This window comes from Helianthus annuus, chromosome 4 (assembly GCF_002127325.2).
Source record: "Helianthus annuus cultivar XRQ/B chromosome 4, HanXRQr2.0-SUNRISE, whole genome shotgun sequence".
Lineage (NCBI taxonomy): Eukaryota > Viridiplantae > Streptophyta > Magnoliopsida > Asterales > Asteraceae > Helianthus > Helianthus annuus.
In genome coordinates this window covers 38224691-38245404 of record NC_035436.2, presented here as the reverse complement: position 1 = coordinate 38245404, position 20714 = coordinate 38224691, and the positions used below count along the sequence as shown (strand labels likewise).

Genomic DNA, 20714 nt, shown 5'->3' with positions numbered 1-20714 from the left:
GACAATTGTACTTACTTCTTATTATTTGATCCAATATCCCGGATTCACAACTTTAAAGTATCAAAGCTGAATTCATAAGTGTAGTGCAATCCAACACTTAACAACATTGGAGACTTTCAAGTCGTTACTTTCATGATTCATTTTATGACTTCCATTCAATCCGTTTGGCTACATAGTGAAAACCATCACTTTACTAATAAGCCGGCCTAATTTCCAAACCCTCATCTTGACCCGTTTGATGGTCGAGTGAACTTCACCACTTTAAAGACACATCAAACGCATCTATTACACTACGACTCCATTACACATTAAACCCAAACAAATATGCATAATTTAACAAGACTATAGTCACGTACCTTTAAAGCACACCTTTTCCACGAGTATCTCCTCCGGCGTGTCCGCTTGACGTTCCGGATTCCTTGCCTAAAGAGTTCAATTCATAACAAGTTTAGAACTCCTTCATAAGCTTTAACGCATTATTTCTTAACATAGTCAAATCTGCGTTTTCACCCAACCTTTAACATTTTAACTCTCATTTAGGCGTTTTATCAAACACCTAGCGGGTCAGATTTCTACATGATTTAAACCAAGTTCATGACTTGAGATTATCACCCAAATTAACTTCAATTAGACAATATACACATATTTTAACATCAATAATTTAGAGATTATCTTATAATTTCAGTTTACACTAGAACAAGGGTTTTAATCCTAGTGTTTATCAAGTTCTACTAACTTATTAACCACCCATTATGGTGATTTTGATCCATACAATTATCATGCAAAAATTTTGACAAGAATTCATCTAGGGTTTGTCCCTAAACCTTATATCACTTCCAATTTCATGTTTACAACACATAATTAAGCTCAACACTCGATTTCAATCACATGCAAGAAATTTAGGTTGAATCAAAACAACCTAATTCGACATACCTTATGATCCCCTTGACGAGGTGATCACGATTCTATGTTCAGATTTCGATTTTAGCTTGGTTTGAGCCTTCAATTTGAGAGTTTAGTGAAAGTTAGGGTTTTGAGAGTGGGGGGTCGCCCTCTCCTGCTTTTGATCGAACCAGGACCTCAAAAATGGGGTGTTTGATTTTTATTTTTACTAAGTTAGTAATATAAGTTTTCAATTTTGTCAACCTAGGCCCCTCCACTCTTATTTAGTTTATATCTTTGGCTTTTTAACTCATTCGTGTGTTACTACAAGTCTCCTAACTAACTGGGTTATTTATCCTAGTTAGCTTACTCTTGTTTATTATACACTCTACGATTCTTATATAATGTTTTATATTTTCGGGGTGTTACAATTTAAGATGCAAATCATTAACCAAGTTAGCTCCTTTACCATATTTTATCATTATTAAACATCATCTTAGCATTCTTCTCTATCATATCATTTAATCATGATACAAACAAGTTGTATTACTATCGTGTACAACATCATTTAATCAAATCATGATCAAGTAAGCACCTTATCACATATTATCACTCAAATATAGGGTAGAACACTAACCGTTTAAATCACGAGTGAAAGGTGTGTAGAATAGAAAAGATGAAGCTCCTAAGTGTTGATACAAGCTACCGCTTGAAGGGTGATGATACTACCGTTGAATGGGGATGATTCTGCCGCCGGAATCCAAGGAGAATAGAGAAGTTGGTGTATTCTAGGGTTTTTAGAGTGAGGAAGTTAGAGAGAGAGAGAGAGAAATAGAGGAATGTTCTAGGGATTTATTGCCCAAATGATTAGCTGCCAAACATTCCTTTGTCGGCTGGATAAAGGGCTTTTATAGTACTCCTAGGATACCGCACACACATCAAGTGTGCGGTGACACTAGGGTTTCACATGGGCTTGTAAGGTTGGGCCAGATCCAGTAACTGTGTGGTGGCCCTATGCAGCAACAAGGAGGGTGCAGGTGTGTAAGTCTACGGAGGTGTACGGGTTCATTTATAAGTGTGCGGTTGGTTAATTGTTTAACAAAAACAATAATAATTTCACATCCTAACCACAAAGCACACACATAATCCACGTATAATCCAACAATTAATATTGCTTATTAAACTCACTTAATTATAACATAAAGCAAGGCATGCAGGAAAAACCCGAAGTGTCACATTATCCCCAAAGGAGACATCAAAAAGCAAGTCTTCAATACATTTAATTCCATCTGGTATTTCTGTGGAAGATTAGACTCACCAAGTCTACAAAAGCACTCAATTCGTTTTTCCTGTCCAGAGGAGACTTCAAAAGCAAGTCTTCCATTCATTTAATTCCAGCCTGTATGTGGAAGATTAGACTGACCAAGTCTCCAAAAGCATACAATATAAATTACCGCAAAATACCTTACTCACAGACATACTTAAAAACAAACCATGGTACTTCTTCTTAGACTCCTTAGCCGCCGATTAAGAACCCGAGTACCCTGTTTGATATCGACGATTGAACTTGGCTCTGATACCAATTCAAGTCCGAGTACCCTGTTTGATATCGACAATTGAACTTGGCTTTGATACCAATTCAAGTCCGAGACAATAATCAAACCGAATAGTAAAATTGAAGAAAAGAATTTAGATCGAATAACTCTTAATCTTATTAATCCGAAAATAACTCAAAACTGATTACAAACACTCAAATCATAACTCGGTTTCTCTCTAGTCTTTTCTCTTAATAATGTCTAACCCTTACTTGGTTTATATATGCTAACCTGAACTTGGTGAACAAAACATTACCAAATATAATTATAACAAAATTAGAAAACTTAATCAGTTTAACCTACTTGTTAAATTTGGTCCCTCAAGTTTACCAGCTTGTCACTTGATGTCCTTTGTCACCCTTTTCCATCACTGACTTGTGATGAGTCAGGAATTACCGCCAACAGTCTATGGTTGTTTGAAACTGTAATTTGTTTTGAATGTGAGTGGTTGTTTAAAACTATAAATTTTAAGTTTGGATGTTGGTTGAAACAGGTTTAGATTTAATCTTTATGCATCAAACATATTTTTTAATTAGGATATCCGATTTTCGGATTGGGATACCAATATTCACCATCCGAAATTTCGGATATCCGAATTTTGGATTTCTAAAAAACGGATAATCCGATCTTAAACACCCCTAAATGTGGTAGGTAGTGGTGTCGTTGTATGTTTCCTATTCATATTTTTTTACACTTTTAAACCCGAGAAGGATTTTCTTGTCATAAAGTTGGTAAAGTGTGTATGATGTATTTATTTCACACATTTTGGTGTGTTGATGAGGAAAAATCAAAGAAATCATTCTGCTTTTTCGTGGTCCACATATATCCAAATAATTTCACATAATTATCTTATCTTCGTTCTTCCTGTCCAGAGGAGACTTCAAAAAGCAAGTCTTCCATTCATTTTATTCCATCCTCGCTGTCTCCATTGGAGGCGCCGGTTCGATCCTTGACTGCTGCAGGGTGAGACATCTGGGTGAAGGCTCGGCTCGGGATTCATCCCGGGTTCGAGTTCAATGGGGGGCGAGGGTTTTTCCATTCCACAGGGTTCCTGCGCATTAGGGGTGTGCTACGCTTTCTAGCGGTGGTCGAGTAGTCGGCCTTTGGACATAGCTCTGAAAATGTGGGTTTACACGTAGAAAGCAGTTAGGAGTTCAAAAAAAAAATTCCATCCTGTATGTGAAAGATTAGACTGACCAAGTCTCGAAAAGCATTCAATTCGTTTTTCTTGTCCAGAGGAGACTTCAAAAAGCAAGTCTTCCATTCATTTAATTCCAGCCTGTATGTGGAAGATTAGAGAGGTGGAGGCGGTGCGTGATACACAAAAAATAACGCGTGGAAAAAACAATCTTTCCATCGCCACTCAAAGTTCAACGCGTGATAGTTTAACGTAAACCCGATTCCGTGATTTTTTTCACGGCGTGATAGTTGTTAGTTGTGAGGGTAGTTGTTGGTTGGGGGAAATTGTTGGGTGTGGTGGTGAGTGATGACCACCGCCACAAAAATTGTTGTGAGTGATGGAAAAATGGTTGCTGACATGGCGGAACATGATTGAATATTGTGAGTGATGGAATTCTATCACTAGTGACCACCCCCACTCCTCTTAGACTGACCAAGTCTCCAAAAGCATTCAATATAAATTACAGCAAAATACCTTACTCACAGACATACTTAAACACAAACCATGGTACCTCATCTTTTGCTTTCAATCATCTTACTTGCAACATGTTCAGTTTACTGTACCATTAATGTTGCAGGTTCTTCAGACGAAGTTAATGCTCTCCTAAAATGGAAAGCAACCCTGCATAGCCAAAGTTCCAACATTCTTCTACCTTCATGGACACATGATCTTAATCTCAGTTTTTCTGCTCAAGAAACAGTGTCACCCTGCAACTGGTATGGCGTTTCATGTCATGAAGATGGCAGTATAAAAACGTTAAACCTCTCTTCATCTGGTTTAAACGGTACACTTGATCAGTTGTCCTTCTCCTCCTTCCCGAATCTTGAGTATTTTGAACTTAGTCTAAACAACTTTTTTGGGATCATCCCTTCTGAAATCCGTCACCTGTCAAACCTTCTTTATCTTGATCTGTCCTCTAATCAGTTCACCGCGATAATCCCACCAGAACTTGGTGAACTGAGAAATCTTTATACCCTTCATTTGTATCAAAATCAGTTAAATGGTTCTATTCCGCAAACCATATGTCAAATGAAATTCCTTTCTGGGCTTGCTTTGGATAATAATAATCTTCACGGTTCGATTCCTACCTGTTTGGGTCAGTTATCGAACTTGAGTTACTTATATCTGAATCGTAATAATATTTCCGGTTCAATTCCTCATGAACTGGGAAATCTTTACAATCTAACGGATCTACAAATGAATAACAACTCATTAACCGGAGTAATCCCAGAAACTTTGGTTAATCTGAAGAATCTAATCTTCTTAATACTATATCAGAATCAATTAAATGGACCAATCCCCAGAGAAATAGGTAAGATGCATTCACTAGAACATGTGGAGCTACAATTGAACAATCTCAGTGGTCCAATTCCTTCGTCTCTAGGTGAACTCAAATCCCTTTATCTTCTTCGTCTCCACTCGAACAAACTTTCTGGTCCCATCCCGCAAGAATTAGGAAACTTGACATCCCTTTCCAATCTGCAATTAGGAATCAATCAACTCACTGGCTCCATTCCAAGTTCATTTGGTAACCTACAAACCTTAGAAGAACTGTCTCTTAACAATAATCAACTTTCTGGTCCTATTCCACCGGAATTCGGAAAGATGAAATGGGTTGCAATTGAAATGACCAACAATAGTTTTTCTGGAAGTTTGCCTGATGAAATCTGCAACGGAAGGAAGCTTTTATATCTTTCCATCGGGAATAATAAATTAACAGGCCGAATTCCAAAGAGCTTGTACAACTGCTCTAGCTTAATCCGGGCCCGTTTCGAAGGGAACCAGATTACAGGAGATGTTTTCAAGAGCTTTGGTGTCTATCCGGACCTCCGCTACATCAATCTCAATGATAACCAGATTTACGGGAAAATCTCAGACAACTGGAGTAAGTGCAGAAACTTATACAGCATACAAATGGGAGGGAATCGAATCCAAGGTAACATACCTCCTTCCCTGGGAAGCTTGATTCAGTTGGGAATTCTTAATCTTTCCTTCAATAGTTTGGTTGGAGAGATACCCAAAGAATTTGGAAGGATGACTCGCATGGAGAAGCTTTTATTAAGCAATAATCGACTTTCTGGTGTCGTGCCACAAGATCTAGGATCACTAACTGATCTCTTGAATCTTGATTTGTCCATGAATAAGTTGAATGGCTCCATTCCATCTTCCCTTGGGCAATGCCCACAACTCTTTTCCTTAAATTTGAGCAACAACAGATTTACTGGCGAAATTCCTGTCCAATTAGGTAGACTGGTTCACTTATCAGTTCTTGATTTGAGTCGTAATTCACTCATCAAAGAGATACCTTCTGGGCTTTCCAGTATGAGCAGCTTGGAAACTCTAAATCTCTCTCACAACAAACTCTCAGGTTATATACCAGCGAGATTGGAATCAATGAATGGATTATTGAACATTGATATTTCTTATAATCACTTACAAGGTCCCCTTCCCAAAAGCAAAGCGTTTTTAAATCTTCCATTCGAAGCGTTGCGAGGGAACGAAAATTTGTGTGGAAATATTACTGGGTTAAAACAATGTGCATCACAAAGCCGTACTTCAAATGGGAAACACAAACTTGCACTAGTGATATCCCTTCCACTTCTTGGAGCTCTTCTACTTGGCAGTCTAATCGGAATATTCACCTTCTATAGGTGGAGATCGAACTATCATCCATCGACACAACTTGTGAACAAACATAAAGATGGGAACAGTTTCTTTTCGATTTCGACTTTTAATGGAAGAAAGACATTTGAAGAAATTGTGTCCCAAACAGAGGAGTTTAACAAAGTGTATTGCATCGGAGTGGGAGGGTGTGGAAGTGTGTACAAAGTGAAGTTGTCATCAGGCGATGTAGTTGCTGTGAAGAGACTTCACTCGTCTTCAGAGGTGATCAATCACAATGATTTCCTCAACGAGATTAGGGCGTTGACTATAATACGACATAGAAACATCGTCAGACTACTTGGCTACTGTTCGCATTCTCAAATCTCATTTTTGGTTTATGAGTATCTCGAAGGAGGTAGTCTAGCTGATAAATTGAGCCATGAAACTGCTCAAACTTTGGATTGGATGAAGAGGGTGAACATTATCAAAGGTGTTGCATATGCTTTATCCTATATGCATCATGATTGTTCGCCTCCTATCATTCATCGTGACATATCAAGCAAAAATATACTACTTGATTCAGAGTACGAAGCTTGTGTTTCGGATTTTGGTACTTCCAAAATTTTAAACCCGAACTCTTCGAATTGGAGTAACATTGCAGGAACGTTTGGATACCTCGCACCAGGTAATTTATTTTCCAGTCGTTCATATATATTAGTTAGAACAGATTTCATCATGTCAATATATAATTTTGCAGAACTCGCTTACACGATGAAGGTAACCGAGAAGTGTGATGTTTATAGCTTCGGGGTTCTAGTATTAGAAATCATCAAAGGAGAGCATCCCGGAGATATCATTACTTCTCTAGAAACTACATCAATGGAAGACCTCAATTTCACGGATTTGATGGATCATCGCCTTCTCTTTCCAATCCCGGGAATCAAAGAAGTTCTAACATCAATATTGATTTTAGCCATTGAATGTATCAACTCGAACCCTGAAATTAGACCTACAATGCACCAGGTTTTGAAAAACATTGCAGGTATTATTTGCGACAGCCGACATGTATAAGTGCGATATTGTCATGTAGTACCATCAATTTTCATATTCGGTGTCCATCTATGGGGCTTACTTTTAGTTCGTCCGTTTCGGAGTTGCATTTCTTGATGATAGTTATATATAAGCTTAAGTTATAAAAAAAAGTATTGTGTCTTTTACTAATTAGCTAATAATAACTGTGTTTTCTTCTGTTATTTTCTAAATATTAAAATTTTTATGTTGTATGAAGTATTTATGTTGTGATGTGTCGTAATGATATAATAACAAGGGTTTGGAACCCCTCACCTACTTACACAAACTGGACAAAAAAAAAAAACAAAATTTATCTGTTGGTTCAGTTCTGTTTGTGCATGAAGGAAAACAATATAAATCATACCTGTCACAGCAGATAAGGCAGAGGAGAATCCAGTGAGGGAGTTCGACATGCCTGTCATCTTGATCTGGTTCCTCCTTAGAGTGCTGACTGATGATGGGGACTTAGAAACCGAAAAGGGTATCGGTTATGGAGAGGAGGTTTCGTGATGATGTTATGACTAATGGGGTGTGTGAATTGTGTAACTGAGTAACCCTTAAACCTCCACATAACTCTCCTTATATAAGCACCCAGGAGGAAACCTAATTAGTTACTAAGGGTAATATGGTCCATCAACAATTACCAACTAATTAAATAATAGGTTCTAATATATTTTGATCTCTATAATGTAAATGATTAAGATGGCTATAGATTAAATATTAAACATAATAATATTTAATCTTACATTCTCCCACTTAGCCGAGTAATCATTTACTATGAGTATTAGATAAGCCTGATCAGGAGTTAACACTCATTTTAGCCTTAAACAAGTACTATAGCAGAAAAATACAGCCGTTGAATCATTATGCGACTCAGGACCCCCATTAATCATACTATAGCTTAATTTAAAACCTAATCGTCATGATCAAAATACGCGTAAGCCCTTTGTTTGATTTGTAACTTTTTATTTGTCTATATGCCATTATACCGGTTGAACATATTCTAATAGACATACAAAATCAAACTTGAGGAAATTTCATTAAACATAAAACATAAGCTAGTACAATATGCTCAAATAAGGTCTTTACATAATCCCATATTCCGAACATGTTCTTCATAAACCTTAGGAGGGAGACCTTTAGTCATCGGATCCGCAAGCATATCCTTAGTACTAATATACTCGATACAAAGATTATTTTCCTCAACACGTTCACGTACAAATAGATATTTCGTATCGAGATATAAACCAGCTCCAGTCGAACTGTTACTGTTCGAGAAACTAACGGCAGCTGAATTATCACAGTAAAGCTTCAATGGTCTAGAAATGGAATTAACGATTTTGAGTCCAGTGACCAGGTTTCTAATCAACATTCCATGACAGGTTGCGTTATAAACAGCAATGTACTCTGCCATCATTGTGGAAGTTGTAGTCAACTGTTGCTTATGACTCTTCCAAGAGATAGGGCCGCCTGCTAACATAAAGATATAGCCCGAAGTGGATTTCTTGTCATCTTTGCATTTGGCAAAGTCAGAATCAGAATAGCCCACCACTTCTAAATGATCACTTCTTCTATAAGTCAGCTTATAGTCTTTCGTCCCTTGCAGATATCGAAGTACCTTCTTAGCTGCTTTCCAATGATCTAGGCCAGGATTAGTCTGATAACGGCCTAGCATTCCAGCAATATAAGCGATATCTGGACGAGTACAGACTTGAGCATACATCAAGCTCCCGACTACTGATGCATAAGGTATCTGGCTCATTTGCTCCTTCTCAACCTCTGTTGTCGGACACTGAAACGAACCGAAAACATCTCCCTTAACTACTGGAGCGATGGAGGGTTTGCACTGTTGCATGTTATACCGTGTAAGGACACGATCTATGTAGGCCCTTTGGGACAATCCTAAGATCCCTTTGTTTCTATCTCGGTGAATTTCGATGCCAATGACGTAAGATGCATCTCCGAGATCCTTCATGTCGAAGTTATGCGAGAGTAACCGCTTCGACTCATGCAACATGTCTAAACTATTACTTGCCAATAGAATGTCGTCAACGTAAAGGACAAGTATAGTAAAGTTGCTCCCACTCATCTTGAGGTAGGTGCATTGATCCACTTGATTCTTCATAAAACCTTGCTTCTTCATGACTTCATCAAACTTGAGGTACCACTGACGTGATGCTTGTTTTAACCCGTAAATGGATTTCTTCAGCTTACAGACTAGATGCTCCTGACCTTCAGGCTCAAAGCCTTCAGGTTGCTTCATATAAACATCTTCGTCCAAGTCTCCGTTAAGGAAAGCGGTTTTAACGTCCATCTGATGCAGCTCTAAATCGAAATGAGCTACTAGGGCCATGACGATCCTTAATGAATCTTTACGAGAGACAGGTGAAAACGTCTCTTGATAATCAATTCCCTCTTTCTGAGTGTAGCCCTTTGCAACCAATCTCGCTTTGTAGCGTTCAACGTTACCATTCGGATCCAGTTTTGTTTTGAACACCCATTTGCATCCTACGGGTTTGACTCCGCTGGGTAATTCTACCAAATCCCAAACGTCATTTTTCTTCATGGAATCAAGCTCATCAATCATTGCTTTATTCCATTCAGAAGACTGATCACTGCTAATGGCTTCATTGTAAGAGATAGGATCATTAAGCTTTCCGGGATCCATTTCAGTCAGGTAGGTAACATAATTATCCCAATTAGGAGGCCTTCTTTGCCTGGATGACCTCCTGAGTAGATTATCGGGTTCAGCGTTGTCTTGGTTTTGAGCGTTTGATGTGCCTTCGTCATGAGGTATAATGGGTTCTGATTGTAGAGGTAAATTTGCAGTTGGTGCAGTAGCTTCAGGAACAATAGTTGCATTGGGTACAAGAGGAGTAATCGGAGTAATGGTAAGCGACGAGTCTCTCCCCCCCGCGTCTTGTACTTCTTGCAATTCTTCGTAAGGGTTGGTACTGCTCCCACTGACCTTGAAATCCTCCAGGAACGCGGCACGCTTGGTTTCAACAATACGGGTGACATGGGAAGGACAATAGAAACGATAACCCTTAGAGTTCTCAGGATACCCGATAAAGAAACAGGTAACTGTCTTAGGGTCAAGTTTCCTTAGGAAAGGATTGTAAAGTTTTGCTTCAGCAATGCAGCCCCATACTTTCATATATTTAAGACTCGGTTTCCTTCCTGTCCAAAGTTCATAAGGAGTTTTAGGGACAGACTTAGAAGGAACTCTATTGAGTATATGAACAGCTGCTTTTAACGCTTCAGTCCAGAGGAATAATGGTAAATTAGTGTTGGCTAACATACTGCGCACCATGTTCATAAGGGTACGGTTTCTTCTTTCAGCGACACCGTTCTGCTGAGGTGTACCAGGCATGGTGTATTGGTTCACAATCCCCTGGCCCTTACAAAACTCATAAAATGGACCAGGAGCTTGACCCACATCAGTATGTCTTCCATAATACTCACCGCCTCTATCTGATCTCACAACTTTAATCTGACGATCTAATTGCTTTTCAACTTCAGCCTTATAATCTTTAAAAGTTGTTAGAGATTCAGATTTCTCCTTAATAAGATACAAGTACATGTAACGAGAATAATCATCAATAAAAGTGATAAATGAAGTATGTCCTGTTATGCCAGCGATTTGGTAGGGACCACTAATGTCAGTGTGAATGAGTTCTAATAAATTAGAACTCCTAGTGGCACCTTTCTTATTCGCTAATGTCATTTTACCTTTAAGACATTTGACACATGTTCCAAAGTCAGAGAAATCGAGAGGAGGTAAGACTTCATCCTTTACGAGACGATTTAATCGCTCTTTTGAAATGTGGCCTAAACGCTGATGCCACAACATGGATGAAGTCTCTAAGTCTCGTTTCTCTTCCATCTTTGTGAGTGATTCATTAATGTTATATGACAACAAAGATTTGGAAAAGCCATCATCTAGTTCTAATCTATAGAGACCTCCATCCAGAACACCAGTACCATAAAGAACAGAATCATAATGGATAGAGAGTTGGCGATGACCATGGGAAACAATAAAACCGTCCATGTCTAACTTTGGTCCTGATACAAGGTTCCGAGTTACCTCAGGAACATATAAGGTATCATAAAGTTTAATACATAAACCAGTTTTCATAACTAATTGTAATGTTCCAATGGCCTTCACTTCTAATTCTCGATCATCCCCAACCTTAAGCGTTCTTTGGTTTCTTTCCAGCTTCCGGATTGAAAGGAATCCCTGAGTAGAATTGGTAACATGAACCATAGAACCAGAATCAAACCACCAAGAATTAGCAGGAACACTTAAATTATAGGACTCAAGTATCATAAAATAATCGTTACCTTTCTTAGCCAGCCACTCCTTGAAGTCAGGGCATTCCTTCTGCATGTGTCCTGTCTTTTTACAGAACTTGCAGCGGATACTGCCTAAGGAGTTCTTAGAGCTGGAAGGTGCACTTGTATTAGGGTTAGGATTAGACTTATGGACTTTAGAAGCATCCTTCCTCTGATAATTGTGCTTCCTTTTCTTAGGATTGGAGGTAGTGACATTGGCAACATCAGTAGTGCGATCCATCCTCATGCGCTCCTCCTCCTGTACGCACATAGCGACCAGCTCACTCATCGTCCATTTTTCCTTCTGAGTGTTGTAGTTGATCTTGAATGCTTCAAAAGAAGAAGGAAGCGAAGTAATGATGAAATGAACAAGGAAACCATCACTGATTTCCATTTCCAGCCCCTTCAGCTTATTGGCCATGTCATTCATCATCATGATGTGCTCGCGAATGCCGCTCCTCCCATCATACTTAGTTGTCACCAGCTTGAGAATAAGGGTACTAGCGTGCGCCTTAGACGTCCCTTTGAACTGCGCCTCCACATGTTCCAAGTAGGTTTTAGCATCTTCAGAATCAGGAATAGCTCCCCTGATTGCATTGCTTATGGATTGCTTCATAAACATGAGGGACATGCGGTTACACCTAGTCCACTTTTCATGAGTTAACTGCTCAGCAGCAGTACTTTGAGTGGTAAGGTCCGCTGGCTTTTTCTCTCTTAGAGCATAATCAAAATCAAGCAATCCGAGAGTAAGCATGAGAGCATCCTTCCATGCAGCAAAGTTATCACCAGTCAAAGGTGGAATCCCGCAGTTGGGTGCTGATAGTGGAAATAAGATGAGCAAGTTATGATACTAAGGAAGAAATTCTAATGTGATCTATGGGCACGTTAAACTAAGGCAAGCAAAATAATGACCATTTTACATAATGAAGCTGTGATAATGTCTATTACTAACATCAAAATAATAGACTTAACTAAAAATTCTACTTAAACGAAAACAAAACAGCTTTGGCCAGAAGTGTAATCATTTAAGCATATGTGTAAAGTGGTTGTAACAAATCAGCTTTGGCCAGAAATTGAAACAAAACACTTTAGTTATGCACTTGCTAAGTATGCCATCTATGAAAGAATTAAATCAGCTTTGGCCAGATATTAAAACATTCATGCTTATGATGCACACTTAGCATAGCTTTCGTAATACTTGAATGATAAGTAGATGTATCAAGTCAGCTTTGGCCAGAAATGATATATCAAAAGCTCATTCAAGTTAAGCTATTTCTGGTTTTGTAAAACATTATCTGATTCTGATTAATTAACTAAGTAAATTACAAAACCATTTATTAAATTACAAAAAAATTTTCTTTAGTTCACATTTAAACAGCTTAAAAATAATGAGATTTCGAGTCGCAACCACGATCTCGACTAATGACGTTATGGTTGCGAGTCGCAACTACGGTCTCGACTAATCACGTTATGGTTGCGAGTCGCAACTACGGTCTCGACTAATCACGTTATGGTTGCGAGTCGCAACTACGGTCTCGACTAATCACGTTATGGTTGCGAGTCGCAACCTCATGGTTTCGAGTAGCAACCTCATGGTTGCGAGTAGCAACCTCATGGTTTCGAGTGATGACGTTATGGTTGCGAGTAGCAACCTCATGGTTGCGAGTAGCAACCTCATGGTTGCGAGTGATGACGTAATGGTTGCGAGTAGCAACCTCATGGTTGCGAGTAGCAACCTCGTTAACAGCTGTTAATTGTGATATCATAACCGAAAATTCGAAATCTAAGGGATTATGGGATATTATTTCCTGTTTTAAAGTGATCTAATTTTATCAACATATTTCGAAAGATAATAACTGTTTATCTAATAACAGTTTCGAACAAAAATTAAAAGATAAAATTAGATCAAACATGGAAAAAAACACCCATTAATCCTAAATCATTCCAAAACATAACAGAATACTTCGAATTTTCTCATGAACATGATGAACCCTAATCATAAAAAAATAAAATTCTGGAACCCGAAACCTAAAATTTTTAAGACTTCTAAACAGATTTCGGTTGTAAAACATGAACCCAGTTAAAATCGAATGAACATATGATTATTTTCCACGAAAACTAAGATCTCGAGTCGATGTTCATGACTCGAAACGGCTGTTAATTTCTTAAAGTTTCAAAATTCCGTTTTCCAAGTTTCAATCCCAGAATTATGGATACAAAACAGAACTGACTAATCAACATATGCTCTGATACCACATGTTGGTTCAGTTCTGTTTGTGCATGAAGGAAAACAATATAAATCATACCTGTCACAGCAGATAGGGCAGAGGAGAATCCAGTGAGGGAGTTCGACATGCCTGTCATCTTGATCTGGTTCCTCCTTAGGGTGCTGACTGATGATGGGGACTTAGAAACCGAAAAGGGTATCGGTTATGGAGAGGAGGTTTCGTGATGATGTTATGACTAATGGGGTGTGTGAATTGTGTAACTGAGTAACCCTTAAACCTCCACATAACTCTCCTTATATAAGCACCCAGGAGGAAACCTAATTAGGTACTAAGGGTAATATGGTCCATCAACAATTACCAACTAATTAAATAATAGGTTCTAATATATTTTGATCTCTATAATGTAAATGATTAAGATGGCTATAGATTAAATATTAAACATAATAATATTTAATCTTACATTATCACCACTGGTTGTCAAAATTATGACACCCCAACCAAGATGGGCTTACGTGTCACATGAGCAGTGGTTTAAAAACGTAATACATAATTTCATTAACTTAAGTTAAATCCGAAGACCAAATACAATCTCTTCATAGTTTCACAACTGATAGACAATAACATATTAGTCCTACGGCATTACTCCTGTTTCTTTACGGGTCGTATTATTATTGGCACACCCTGGCTTATTAAATCAACTTCTTTAATACGCATCATATAGGCCTATACGATACGTATTGAGTTGGTTCAAACTTTTAGGCCAGCCCAAAGCTGACAATGTCTCACGGGGTAACCATACGATGTGTATAGGGCTTTACCATCGTATACCTTTTTAACCTAGTACGAGCAGCTTTCTGTCACCGTTGAGTGACGTAAAGTAATCGACGTAAGCCCTATACGATGTGTATAGGGCTATACGACCCGTATTGAATTCTGAATTCGAATTCTGCCTCCCCTATTTAAACGATGAAGAATACGATGATATATACCGTCATCGTTATATATTCACATTCACTAACAAACATGTCTTGGTACAACCACATTTTCGGCGAGCCGTCTGACGCAAACACGAGCACGTTTATTCCGGATAGCAGTGTGGTATATCATTTTTTTAACTCGTTCAGTTTTTTTTTTATGAAATACTTAGCACACCGTTTGTATTAGGCGGGATCTAATGTCACTGATTCTTACGATTGGAGTGGAAATGATGATCACGAGGACGAGGTCGTGTCCGACTATCGTCCCCATTATAATGAATCGTTGTTGCCAGACCTCAACGAGGTAAGTATATATATTTACTTTTTTCTATTCGGCGTTAAACTTACCATTACCTTTTACCCGTTGGTTTTTTTTAGTCTGCTATGTCCCGCTAACCATTGTTACCAGATCTAAACGTTTGTAGCTACGATCATGGTTATGGGTCTCCGTATTATGAAGCCGCTTACGTTTCCTCGAACAGACAGGAAGAATATGGCAATAACGTTTTCGTTAGTGGTGACTCGGGAGTACAAGAAGACGTTGGTCAGCCTTCTTATGTGCAAGAGTCATTGGGTGACGAGCCACCCGGTTATCCTGAAGTTTCGTACAAAACTGATCAGGTACGAACCATATATATTTTTGTTTAATGTTATATTTTTTCTGTTAAAAATTTATTATAAAATTGTTAATACAAAATACATTAAAATTGTTATATTTTTCAAATAGGATAAAAATTAATTAATAAATGTTATATGTAATATTTTTTATAAAATTAATTAAACTTGTTATATTTTTTAAAATAGTATAAAAAATACATTAAAAATTGTTATATTTTTTAAAAATATTCGTTGAAAAGTTGAAGACACTCGTATTATACAAACGGGATGATTTCACCAAAATAGGTGTGAAACCCATCAAGTTTTGCACGAAATTATGCTATCAAGTTAGGAATGAAATCTACATCTTGACGGTAAGTTTTCAATTCAAACTCTAGTGGACCCTCGTCAAAGTGTCGGAATTAACTTTCTTGATCCGACGAATACCAACCACATTTATGGTACGAAATCGTCAAGTTAGGGGTGAAACCCGCATCTTGTCGACTAGTCCCGTTCCTCGATTTTCAATCCCGCCAAAGTTTCGATTTTTCAATCGATTAGGGACGTGTAGTAACTGGAAGGGTAAAGTACCGTTAATCGCTTCTCGATGAGAGTATTTTACCTATAGGCCAAAGCACGTTTCCCTAATTTGAAAGGACTTTCGATTCACTTTGGAATAGTCGAAGTTTCTAAACCCGAAACAATCGAATGTTTTATCAAGCCTCTCTTTTATGTTATCTCAACTTGTACATGTTTTAATACTTATTACCTCGTTCATTTCAAAACCGATGCACAATTCGCACGTTCCTTGCAATAAAAAACAATAATAATTTGCACGTTAAATTATTATAAAAATTGTAAAGAAAAAATACATTCAAAATTGCTATATTCTTTTAAATTATTTGATATAGTTTTAGGATTTTTTATCCCGCGATGATTTGGAAGGTTGGGTAAAACGAAAGGGTTTAGCCAACGGATACGTTATTGTTACCAGACGGTCCAAGGATCACTAGGTGTGGCTCCAATGATGTCGTAGTGGCGAGCATGAAAGTAAGGCCACGGTTAGGAAAACCGGCAGAAAAAAATGTGTGTTCCCTTTTATGGTGCTAGGTCGTCTCGACCAACGTCATCGAGTTTGGTGGATAGATTACCTGAACAAAAATTTTAACGAGACCCACAACCACAACCCTGTTGAACATCTGGAGGGTTACGCATATGCCTGGAGGCTTACTCCTAATGAGTTTAGACTGGTGCAAGAGCTGACAGATCAAGACATACAGCCCCATACAATTTGGAAGGCCGTAACCAAACAGAACCCTGAGAACAAATGTTTTCCGAAAGACATACACAACGCTCGCCAAAAGATTAGGGCCACAAAGTTCGAGAAAAAACCGTCTCCCATGAAGCGGCTGGAACAAATCCTCCTGGAAAAAAAGATGACCTACTACATACAGGTGGAACCTTCCACCAACGTCATTCAGCATGTTTTTTTCTGTCATGAGAAGTCCTTTGAAATGTGGAGGGCATTCCCGCATGTGCTTATGGTCGACACTACCTACAAGACTAGCATGTGCAATATTCCATTTTTGCAAGTTGTGGGTATGACGTCAACAAACCAAACCTTCTGTGTTGCGCATGCATTTCTTTCAAACGAGAAGGAGGTAATGTACGTCTGGGTCATGGAGAGGGTCAGGTCTATGCTACACGAGTGCACGGAGCCGCGTGTAATTCTAACGGACAGGGAACAGGCACTGATAAACGTGTGTAGAAAAATATTCCCTGGCGCACACAGATATCTCTACAGGTTCTACATCTTACAAAATATTATGAAGCACTGCAAGAATTCGTTTGCTCAGAAAGATTGGGAGGACTTTGTTCGTTAGCGGAGAACAGTGTGTGATTCCGCTACCTCGGAGTTATTCGATTATAACCTCCTCAACCTTCAGAGACACCTTATCAATCAATAAGTAAACGTATGTTTTCTCTAAGTTAATACATTCATTTAAATAGATATATAATTTGAATATTTTCATCGGACACTATACTCCATGGGAGAGGTATACTATTTGTTACTATTTTTTCTTTGTTTTGTATACGTCATGCATACTAACCACACTGTGTGACAGGTTGTTCGATATTGCATACACGCCGTCTTATAGGGTCATGACGTTTGAGTTTTTGTCGACGTTCGACTTCGCTCCCAGGCCTGCAGATCAGCCGGAGGAGCTTGACGTCCTGAACGACCCATTGATAGAGGTCAGTTTCATCTAGCCGGCCAGTGGCATTTGATGTCACTCAGAAAGTTTGCCGAGCACTGCGGCCTTTACAGGGTGGAGTAGTTAGACACCCCCATCTACACCGACGACATCTATATGGCCCCTTGTACAACTCTGCTGAGGTTCTGGCAGGTGATCAGCCACCATCCCTTCAGCCCGAGGTCAAAGTCGAGGTCTTCCTATATCACAAATCCCCTCGATCGTTACTTGCATAAGCTTATTGCCACATCCATAGCACCATGCGAGAAGAGTCGCGAGTGGTGCAATCAGGGGGGATCTCTTTTACCTGTACTGCCTTATTTGGGGGAGACGTGCGCCCTCCATCGCTGCCTAGCCCAGTGGTTCGTGGCGGCGTTCCACAGGCAGGACAGGTCTATGTTGTGGGGGGGAGGGGCGTACATCACACGTATCGTCGTATCCTTAGGCTTTGTTCCCCAGCAGGACCCATTATTCTCGCATGAGGGCGTGGTGGAGCCGGTCAGGTTGACCAGTAATACCCTGATCGGCATGCACGTGACGCCTGACTTCCCTGGGCTCGGGCTGCGACTTATTGGGGCCGACGGGGAGGTGTCCCCCCCACTCTCCAAGACGAGCTACCAGAGTTGCGTCAAGAGCCGGCACAGGGTGAGGTTCAGCCGACAGATGGTGATGCCGCAGAGGGCGACGACAACGACTCCGATGACGACGATGGTGACCACGTTGACCTACCACCTCCGCCGCCGCCTCCATTTCTGATAGGTGCTCCGCCACCGGAGCCGCAGCCACATGGGGTGCCTCAGTACCCCCAGCACGTACTCGACGACGAGCTCGATCCAGTTGTGGCACGTGCGTTAGATTGGTTGGAGGGCGGATGCAGGCGCAGATGGATGCTGCTCAGGGCTATATGTAGTGTCTTATCATGTAGGCGATCCAGGCACTCCGGGGTGGTGAGCAGCCCGGTCCGGATCAGGGGCGGGGACCTCAGGCACCACTCAGGATCCATAGGTTTAGGATCGTTGTACTTTTCTTGTATTTTGACGGTTTATGTATTTCAAACAATGTCCTATGGATGTACAAACTTATTATGTAATTAAATTTGTAGTTTCAGTTTATTTGTATTTGTGATTGTTTATTTTAACCATTTAGATTGGTATGCTTGATCTATAATACGATATTATGTTAATACGATAGTTAACGATATAAAATTGATAAATATGTGATACGATACGACCCGATAAGATACGCTATAATACGATACTTAACCATAAAAAAATAATAAAGATTTTATAACTTACTAAAACAAAAATAACCAATAACAAACCCAAAACACCAAAATCCCAACACAACACACCAAAAAAAAACTTCAAAAATTCAATATCTTAATACGCATCCTATAGGCCTATACGATGCGTAATATGTCAGCTGCCAGACAACACCTGCACCTGTCAATCTGCAATGTTTTTTTTTTTATTTTTCCAATATGCATCGTGAAGACCTATACGATGCGTATTGAAAATCCAAGGTGTGTGGATAGATAATGAGGTGTGGGAATAGAATTCCCCTTCTTTACCCCGCCCAAAGTAAGGTGAACAAAAGATTTACTGAATGAGCCGAATACCCGGTACGATCAAATTAAACAGAGCAAAGCAAAACATATGACTGCAAATACGGATGTATCCATAAGCATAACGGAATCTGATAACGTAGCTACTCTTGTATATCAATCACACGCGATGGCGTAGGTTGGCATACCCATAACTATTTCCTCCTGAAAACTGAAATTTGGTGGACTATGATTGGTGCGTTTTAGGTTCACGTTATTGGGTATTAATTATAATATAAATGCACCGATATTGTTATAAAGTATAGTAATTTGCTTTGTTTATATATTTTTTATGTTGAATAATAAAATTAGCTAAAATGAATGTATTAACCTAAAGTAATGATATATTTATAATCATGAGGTTAAAGTTATATAATATAGTTAATTAAAGAGTACTTGTTAATAATTTAAATTAAATTAAATAGTGGCTTTCATGAGAATTAACAGGATGTTTTTGACATTTTTGTTTTGCAGATTGATCGAGAATTAAAAGTAAAAAGGTTTGACTTTGTTGCTCACTAAAATTACATGGACAGGCTCACAATTAAATTGCATATTCTACTAATACTTAAAGTAGAATACAACTCATCTTAAATTACAATTTTGTCCTTTGATATAATTTTCATTTTGACTCCTTATTATTTTCTATTTTAGCTCCCTTATTTTTTTAACTAATTTGTTTTCTTCCTAAAATTTACACAATAACAAAGTACACATTTTTTTCTTTTTTTTTTCTCCTTTAATGTTTGTTATACTATATACTTTAAATAAATTTATTAAATTAATAGGTCGTAACGCACGGGTAAAAAAAGCGAATTCATGTTTCATAATAAGCAACTCAATTTTTTGTGACTTCCAATTTTTTATCCTATGTTTATGTTTCCATAACAAAATCTACTCAACATACAACGCTTCTCTTTAATTATCTAGCCATATTGATTTCACAGTTGTACATATCCGGGTTAGCAACAACGTTTTGACGTTTGTTTTAAAGTTTGCAAATGTGCCCTTTAACACGTTAATGTCATTGTAAGGCATTGTCGCAACGTGCAAGAAGTTATTATTGTCTTTCTTTTAAAATACTTTTTTTAAATTTCATAAAGTCGTAATGTGTGAGGCATGTGTTTTTTATATGTTTTCTTATATGTGCTCAAACACGTTAATGTTACTATTGCAACGAGCGTGACGAAATTTGCAAACGCAACGCAACATGCGGTCCCGCCACAACTTCGATCCAACCGCACTACTTATATATGTTACATTGAGTGAAACCAAATACGTTGAAAAGCACATTTTCATATGGTTAACGCATCACCTAATGTTTGGGCTAATCCATACGACGTTTGCAACGGACCCGTGGCACATCGCCCGCGGGTCATATTACTAG

The 20714-nt window shown here is 38.7% G+C and overlaps 1 protein-coding gene across 2 annotated transcripts; it reads left to right on the top strand.

The window, feature by feature from the left end:
- Positions 1-3340: 3340 nt before the first annotated feature.
- LOC110936196 (MDIS1-interacting receptor like kinase 2) lies at positions 3341-7542 on the top strand. Of its 2 annotated transcripts, XM_035989575.1 has the most exons (3): positions 3341-4164; positions 4235-6946; positions 7019-7414. In XM_035989575.1, the coding sequence occupies exons 2-3, from the start codon at positions 4687-4689 to the stop codon at positions 7330-7332; spliced, it is 2574 nt and encodes an 857-aa protein (XP_035845468.1). In that variant the 5' UTR covers positions 3341-4164; positions 4235-4686; the 3' UTR covers positions 7333-7414. The 2 variants fall into 2 exon arrangements, with proteins under 2 accessions (XP_035845468.1, XP_022034232.1); XM_022178540.2 differs by having other exon boundaries at positions 3341-6946; positions 7019-7542.
- Positions 7543-20714: the final 13172 nt, after the last annotated feature.